The sequence below is a fragment of the Camelina sativa genome, chromosome 7 (assembly GCF_000633955.1).
Source record: "Camelina sativa cultivar DH55 chromosome 7, Cs, whole genome shotgun sequence".
NCBI lineage: Eukaryota > Viridiplantae > Streptophyta > Magnoliopsida > Brassicales > Brassicaceae > Camelina > Camelina sativa.
In genome coordinates, this window is record NC_025691.1 from 72,107 (window position 1) to 81,173 (window position 9,067).

Below are 9,067 nucleotides of genomic sequence, written 5' to 3' on the forward strand. Positions count from 1 at the left end.
GACCTAACCCACCAAGAACACCATGAAATAAGTCGCTGTTCTGCCTCTCTGAACAGTTTAGGATCTCGCCTTTTCCTGCAGTCAATAGGCCGCATCACATTAGTGAGTATACATACATACATACATTTACGGCAATATCTCTCCCCTCTGATGCTTTTTTTTTCTTTTGTTTCGAAACAAAAATCACGATATGCTTGCTGCTACTTTAATCTTTTAAAGTAAGAACTAACCTGTGACAACCTCCAGTTGATGAACATTGCTGATTTGTGGTCCATGTCGGAATGCCTGGCCGCTGATTCCAGCATTGGAAAGAGTGCCACCTACAGTTAAATGTAGGTAATCCGTCCACGACTTTGGTGCAAGGCCGTACTTGAGGGTCTCATGCAAAATGTTTATCCACAGCTCACCACCAGACACATCTACATATGGAGCCGGAACATCCTCCACAGTGTGGACCTGCAGCTTCTGGGGATGGAGAGATTCCATGCGTATAACAATCCCATTTCTTGTTTGTGCTTGGCCTTGGAGTGAGTGTCCACGACCTCTCGCTGCCACTGTCAGCTGTGAATGAGGGCCCATCATCCAGATGTGTCGTATCGCTGAGGCGATGTCGCTTACCGATTTTGGATGTAAGACCGCCAGAGGAATCAACTGGTATCGATTTCCAAAATCTTTGGAGGCCTCATGGACATGTTCAAAATCCAAGTTGCCTACTAGGGGAAGGGCCTTCAAAGAAGAAATGTTGCTAGAGAAGCAGCAAGCTAACTTAAAGGCTATGCAGCTGAGAAGCAAGATGGTGAAGCTTCTTACTATAAGCATGGTTCTTTTCCTAAGGAGGCATGCATGTAGATAGCTCATATGGATGGCCTCTTGATTTTCTGAGAGACAAGAGTAATGAACCAAAGATGTAAAAAAAAAAAAAAAGGGTTTGATCTTATTTTAAAACGCTAGTGTGACTTTGAATGGCCGAGGCAACCGATATTTTTTTTGTTTGTTGGTTGTTGGGGACTGCCTGTCTACGAAGGGTTATAAATAGCCTTTGAAATTTCACTTTTTGAGCTGAGAGGCCTTTCTCTTTCTTTGTTGGTTGGCATAGAGAAGCCATAAAAGAAGGAGCCTAGTTGAAGGAAAAAGTCACAAGAAAGAAAGAAAGATCTCACGAATCTTTTTTTTTTTTTTTTTGATAACAGTTACACCCACAATCTTGGCTTTTTCGAAGAAAAGGCAGACAAGATCATACCATAACACACTTTTACTTTGGAAACTTACCATTTGAAGGATTCCCTTATTTATCCTCTTATCTCATAGTAATATTTATCCCTTTCCCAGTCGTCGTAGGTATAGGTATTTTGCTTTTTAGGCTGAGAGAGAGAGAGAGAGAGAGAGAGAGAGAGAGAGAGATGTATAGATATATCTGTGAGTGATTGTATGCCACACTTCTTTTTTTGCAGGCTTTTGACTCGGATGAAANCATCTTGGTCCCAAGATATATAAAATATGCCTTGGAACCATTTGTCAGCCAAAGGGTCGAAGGGACGGCTGTGGTGGTGTTGGAAGTGGACTGGTCCACGACTGTGACCCCTGTGCTAACTTGTCAGCTTAAACTCTAATTGGTGCGTCCTTCCCACCTTCACGTGGCTTTGTTCCCATTAACGTATAAAGTGTGTTTGTGTCTACCTCGCCTCGATTCCTATCGTTTAGAAGATATTATTATATGATTCTGTTTCTCACAAAGAAAAGAGACTAGTAGTTGGATCCGTGTCTTGCTACTATACTGCCTTTGCATTATATTTTGTGAAAAAAATATATATATATATCACGAGTTTTTGTGTCATTGTGTTCTCTCTCGCTCTCTCTACTCACAAATATCAATTGCGAAAAGCCTTGTTAGGTCTGAATGGGCTACTAATCAAATTTTGGGATAGAGTATGATTGGGAACAAACGGTCCATTTGAAGCCCACAACACTTGCAAAGTCTAGTCCGATCCGAACCTCAACATGTAAGGGACTACTTGCTACTAAGGTCATCTTTATAGGAAGAACGTAAGGGGTGTTCTTAATCCAAAAAAATAGAAAAATAATAAATAGTGGCTAAGAACACTTTTTTTAATTTTTGATGTAGNTGCTCTCTGTGGGAAATTAGGAGGCAATTTCAGTATTGTTGGGACCCAACAACACAATCCTCTGTAACCCCAAAAGCTAAATGACAGCTCAAAGGAAAGCAAAGCAACCAATGAGTAAGTCTTCCTGTTACTGATTTAAAGGCCCTCCCATTGCTGCAGCTAGCTATCTGACAAAACTAAATGAATCATCCCTTCTTTTCTTAAATTCTTTTGATCAGACATTATTATTATGATCATTAGCTTTTAAAATTATGTCTTAGTTTTTTACTTTTGCTAAACATCCGGCAGGTGGATAACAGAGAGGGACTCACTGCTTCTTCAGACAGAATCATCTGGGGTGGTCCATGACCATTTTTGTTCGAGGGGGCTTAATTTGTCCCTTTGTTTTTATTCTTGGTTTTTATTAAAGGCTACTACTATCTCTTTGGCAATCAGAGAGTTACTATCAGTTTCCTCAAGATTAGGATCATGGATTAATGGCGCTACGGTGTCAGCAATAGTAACCAGAAAGGTATATAATGTTATGGAGGATTAAAAAAAATAAAGAGAAGAAAAGAGACTGAGACTCGGTGACAAGAGGTGGCCCAGTGAAGATTGTGCACCCATATTAGAAATCTCGGGTGTAGCAGTAGTAGGGTCAGAAAGAGATGATGATGAGTTCCAGAGTTTGACCAGTCCAGTTTTGAACAGTGAAGAAAGAAGTTGGGTTCTTCTCAACTCATTGGTGCGGTGGTGGGCATTGCAGAAAGCAGAATGAGGTGTGAACTGAAAACAGAGTTGGTGGTAATGGTTGGTCTCTAGAAGCAGAGGAGAAGCGACCAGAGAGCACTAGCGGGAGAGTCGTGGGGCATAGCTTGTCCCAAGCCATCTTGGTCCCAAGATATATAAAATATGCCTTGGAACCATTTGTCAGCCAAAGGGTCGAAGGGACGGCTGTGGTGGTGTTGGAAGTGGACTGGTCCACGACTGTGACCCCTGTGCTAACTTGTCAGCTTAAACTCTAATTGGTGCGTCCTTCCCACCTTCACGTGGCTTTGTTCCCATTAACGTATAAAGTGTGTTTGTGTCTACCTCGCCTCGATTCCTATCGTTTAGAAGATATTATTATATGATTCTGTTTCTCACAAAGAAAAGAGACTAGTAGTTGGATCCGTGTCTTGCTACTATACTGCCTTTGCATTATATTTTGTGAAAAAAATATATATATATATCACGAGTTTTTGTGTCATTGTGTTCTCTCTCGCTCTCTCTACTCACAAATATCAATTGCGAAAAGCCTTGTTAGGTCTGAATGGGCTACTAATCAAATTTTGGGATAGAGTATGATTGGGAACAAACGGTCCATTTGAAGCCCACAACACTTGCAAAGTCTAGTCCGATCCGAACCTCAACATGTAAGGGACTACTTGCTACTAAGGTCATCTTTATAGGAAGAACGTAAGGGGTGTTCTTAATCCAAAAAAATAGAAAAATAATAAATAGTGGCTAAGAACACTTTTTTTAATTTTTGATGTAGAACTGATCTTGGTTCAGTTCTAAGCTGACGTGGCAAGCTGTGAATGGATACAATTTTTTGCAAATAATTTTTCACAAATTAAAAGAGGATCTGATTGAGAATATATGGAATAAATTTGGACATTAAACTATATATTAATTAAATAAAATGTTTGTGTGCTTTAATTAAGTAATATGTTTTTTTATATTTAATGTTTTTGTTGTTTCATAAAAATTTGGTATTGTATTTTGAATTTTAGTAAAAATTTTATAAATTTGCAATTTAAATGTTATTTTATAAGTTTTTATAATTGTAATATATTTAAGAATATTATATTATTAAATCTTATGATCTTAAACACATGTTCTCCCAATAATTAACTTTTTAACAAAAGATTTTAACTACTGATCTTACATTATTTTCATAATATTTTTAGTCTAAGAACATCCAAAACTGCTCCCCCTATAAAGATGCCCTAACACATACGAGTAACGTACACACACATGAGTGAGTAGCAGCAATTTTGAATCAAAACTAGGATTTAACTCGTAGTACACCACAAGACAAATATTTTATATAAATGTTTTTTAAAAAAGTAGATAGTGTGAGTTTCTATGATTTTTTGTATTGATGTTGCACTTTTGTATATATTTTGGTGTTTTTTAATAACTCATAATATTTATTATTGAATTTATGTGGGTTGAATTTGAGAAAACTATAATTATTTGAATATTTAAGGCAATAGGATATTTAACATGTAATGGTGGTGTATGATTTTGATTTTTTTTGCAGAAAAATCTTACAATAAAAATAACAATTAAATATTTTAATTTGAACTATATTTCTTCGATTCAAATTCCGAGTCTATTTGCCAAGATTGATATGACCTTTCTTTATAGTATGTTCGGTACTTTGTCAATCATCTTGTATGTTATTACAGATCAATTAATCGTAGAACAGTTTTCATTAATCAAGTCCTCCGTTGTTAGCACTGAGACTAAAGAGCTCAAACAGAAGAGTAGAAGAGCGGCAAGAGCTTCTTTGGAAAAACATTTTCTCTTACACTAGTAAAACATGTTCATATAGCTACGTGTGATTGTTACGGAAAAAGTAGTAGCAAACTATAACTACAGAAAGTTACAAATTAGTGACAAAGTATTAGTTAATTTAATTTGTAGCTAATATGTCACTAAACGTAGGTATATAATGACGGATAGTAACAAAAGAAAAGTGTAGCAATATTGCTTCAAAGTTTGTGACACAAAGTATCGTAGCTCTGGTGCACACAACATAAGTCGTCACAAATTGTAGTTAATAATTACTAAAATAATGTAAAATTATGAAAATATAATTCAAACATTTTGATACAAACTCGTTGTAACTCGTTGTAACTAAAGAAAGGTTTAGACTCGTTGTAACATACAATATGAATAAATATAATATTACAAATATACAAATAATTATAAAAATTAGTTAGGTATAAGTGTAACATATATATATATATATATACTAGAAAAGAGCCCGCACGATGTGCGGGTTTGAAATTTTATAAATTAAATTAAATTTAATNAAACTATAATTATTTGAATATTTAAGGCAATAGGATATTTAACATGTAATGGTGGTGTATGATTTTGATTTTTTTTGCAGAAAAATCTTACAATAAAAATAACAATTAAATATTTTAATTTGAACTATATTTCTTCGATTCAAATTCCGAGTCTATTTGCCAAGATTGATATGACCTTTCTTTATAGTATGTTCGGTACTTTGTCAATCATCTTGTATGTTATTACAGATCAATTAATCGTAGAACAGTTTTCATTAATCAAGTCCTCCGTTGTTAGCACTGAGACTAAAGAGCTCAAACAGAAGAGTAGAAGAGCGGCAAGAGCTTCTTTGGAAAAACATTTTCTCTTACACTAGTAAAACATGTTCATATAGCTACGTGTGATTGTTACGGAAAAAGTTGTAGCAAACTATAACTACAGAAAGTTACAAATTAGTGACAAAGTATTAGTTAATTTAATTTGTAGCTAATATGTCACTAAACGTAGGTATATAATGACGGATAGTAACAAAAGAAAAGTGTAGCAATATTGCTTCAAAGTTTGTGACACAAAGTATCGTAGCTCTGGTGCACACAACATAAGTCGTCACAAATTGTAGTTAATAATTACTAAAATAATGTAAAATTATGAAAATATAATTCAAACATTTTGATACAAACTCGTTGTAACTCGTTGTAACTAAAGAAAGGTTTAGACTCGTTGTAACATACAATATGAATAAATATAATATTACAAATATACAAATAATTATAAAAATTAGTTAGGTATAAGTGTAACATATATATATATATATATACTAGAAAAGAGCCCGCACGATGTGCGGGTTTGAAATTTTATAAATTAAATTAAATTTAATGAAAATATATTAAAATTTGTTGTACGTTATTTATAAATTTTATTTTTGTTACAATACACTGAGTTATATCCATTTACAAATTTTTGTTTTATGTTATTATTAAAAGTGTATTTTTTATATCTAAATATACTATATGTTACAAATATATTTTTTATCACCACCTAGAAAATGTCTATATGAACACATTAATCCAACTATTTTACTTTCACTTCTGCATATTTTTTTAATTACTAAAATTGTTGGCTCAAAAAACATTTCGAATAAAAAATATATTACATAATATACTAATCAATGATGTATCATCAAAATAATGTATGACCACCATGGAGAAAACCTCGACTCTGCCCTTATCCATTATAGAAAGAATCTTGCGTTCAACATCCTCCACCATGGAGAAAACTATGGCTCCGCCTTCCTCACTTGGAGAAATAACCTTGCGTCTAACCTCCTCCACTTTCCTCCCTTGGAGAGATAACCTTGTGTCTAACCTTCTACACCATAGAGAGAACCTCGGCTCTGCCCTCCTCCAGTGTGGAGAGAACATATCCACGTGTTTTTGCTATCTCAAAATGGCTTGTTCCAACAACCAATGAAAGTAAACACCTTTTTCTAACGTCACAAAATCTTTTGATAATAACTAATGCTATATTTCCCAATGTATTCGTGTAAATGTCTTTGATACACCATGATGTAGTCTCTGTCTCTGTAATGTCCCAACCGTCACCATGCTTAGTGAGCCCTTGTCCACTCTCAGTCCATAGGCCCACCTTCCTAAGTGGGCCCTACATCTATTCCCGGCCCGTGGATCCACCCATATTCGATGGTCGGTTTGTTGCTGGAAGGCTTTAAAAACTTGCTTACCGATATTACAAATCAACAAATGATCTTTTTATGTGTTTTATCCTTACTCGTACAGTTCTGACAATCACTTCCAGGAAGGTCACTCATCATGAAGTTCTCTGAGGACCCTTGACCGAAAAAAGAATTGCATTTCGGTGACATATGTGGCCAAATCAATTCTTTTAAACATTTTCGCAATCCAAGGTGTCACAGTCTTTGAGCTCATGTAGATCTATCAACAACGATTTATGTCAACATATATCGCATATATTAATCTTTTTTTTTGTCAACATATTAATCTTACCTATTCCCAACTGAAAAAGAAGAAAGTATGAGAAAATTTTGGTTTTAAAAAAAGCAAAATTTACCTTTCCATTTAAAATTTTTTTCCAATTAAACAAATTGAAAGCTGTGTTTTTGAATAAATTATTTAAATATGAGATGATCTATGCTTATATAAGTGAGTATTTACAAAATTTAGAATTAATAATTAATTGTATATTTTTCTTAATCCTTTTTCCTATTTTTTTTTTGTAGAATTAATAACTTAAAATTAAAAATAAGTAAATAATATTATAATTTCGAATTTTATGAAATATATATATATATATATATGTAATCTCCTTATAATTATTTGTAAAAACTTTATATTTTTTTTTTATAAATTCTGTAATTTTCGATAATTATCTATTTACATTATTAATAATTTTTTAAACAAAATATTTTAATTATGTTGTAATCAAATTCCTCCTATTAAATTTAATTTTTACACATGTCAAAATATTATACTGATCACTTGACACATGTAAAAATCCTATTAATGACTAACTTTCAAAACCCAACTTTATATAATAAGATATATTTTAATACATATTAAATACTAGTTACTTATATATTTAAATCTCTAAATTATCAATTCAATTATCATATATATTCAAAACTAAAATTCTCAATTCCTAAAACTTAAATTCCAAACCCTGTATAATAAAGTCTAAACCTTTAATTTTATACTCATACATAAAAATTAACAAAAAATTATAAAACTAAATAAAAAAAAAACAAAATAAACGAGAAAGCCTCTTATTGGCTAATCCGTAGAGACGCGGATTGGAAGTTGGCTTATCCTCCACCGTTGATGAATTAAATCTAACGGCTAAAATCTTCTCCTTTTTTATTTTCTTTTGGTTAAAACTTCTTCTCCTCAGTCTCCCCTTTATCGTCTCTTTCATCATCTTCTTCTTCTTCTTCGAAATTATTCGAAACCCTAAACCCAGAACCAAAAACCAAGCGACCAAAAACCTCATATCACGATGGGCGTCGACCAACCCACACAGCAGCAAGAGACGGATTCGCCGTGACCATCGTTGGCGGGAGCAGAACTAGTTTCATTGAAACATCAACGGGGAACTCTTTGAGCTACGCGCGAGACTTTTCACCTTCTTATTTCCATAGATCTGATGGTTTATCTACACTTAATTCTACCTTCTTCCTTGACGAATCTAAGGATTGAACTTTTATCTTCTATTCTGATTTCGGTTTTGGTGTAATATACATATAGGTTGTCTTCGATCTCAAACCACTTGATTCGAGTCTCTCTAGCTCTTGATCTCTCTCAAGGTATTGTAGGTTTCTTCTGAACTGTTTTATTGGATCGAATTTTAGGCTAGCTCGAAATCCAGGGTTGAAATCGCCGTTGCTCGCTGTGTTATTATCCCTTTTGCACGTTGCTGTGTTTGTTGATGCTTTGATTGATGTTGAGTTGTGATATTACTTCGTTTTGAAATAGAGTTCTGATAGCGTTAAACAATGGAAAGGTTTTTGAATGAAGGCCCAACTCTGCTACAGTAGCATAAGTGGGAACCTTCTCAATTGCAACTCAAGATTACAGAATTTGGTGAGGCTTTTCAAGTTTATAACTGAAGATTACAGAATTTTGTAAATTAGTTGATAGAATTTGGAGATGGTTCTTACAAGTTTATAGCTTTAAGTTTCTTGCATATTGAATGTCATTGTAGCTCAATCATGAATCATATTTTAAGTAGCTACTTGCATCAGTGAGCTGGCAACTATGGAAGAAGTATCCCTGATGATGGGTTGCCTTATGATTATCTCAGAATGTTAATCTCAGCTTAACTCAACTCTGTTTCAGAAAAGGTTTTGGTGTGGATGTTCTGAGACTTGG

The 9,067-nt window shown here is 34.0% G+C and overlaps 1 protein-coding gene and 1 long non-coding RNA gene across 2 annotated transcripts in view; one reads left to right on the forward strand and one right to left on the reverse strand.

Annotated features, from left to right (window-relative positions):
* LOC104704111 (cytokinin dehydrogenase 6) overlaps positions 1 to 1,078 on the reverse strand; it is a 4,942-nt gene extending 3,864 nt beyond the window's left edge. Inside the window, exons 1-2 of the mRNA XM_019226949.1 lie at positions 231 to 1,078; positions 4 to 75 (exon numbers count right to left, since the gene is read on the reverse strand). Of these exons, the coding sequence (XP_019082494.1) occupies positions 4 to 75; positions 231 to 858 (700 nt within the window). The 5' untranslated portion in view covers positions 859 to 1,078. The remainder of the gene's footprint in view (positions 1 to 3; positions 76 to 230) is intronic.
* Positions 2,138 to 3,339, forward strand: LOC104699532. Its single transcript, XR_753377.2, has 2 exons — positions 2,138 to 2,237; positions 2,412 to 3,339. It is a non-coding gene; the product is annotated as an uncharacterized LOC104699532 (long non-coding RNA).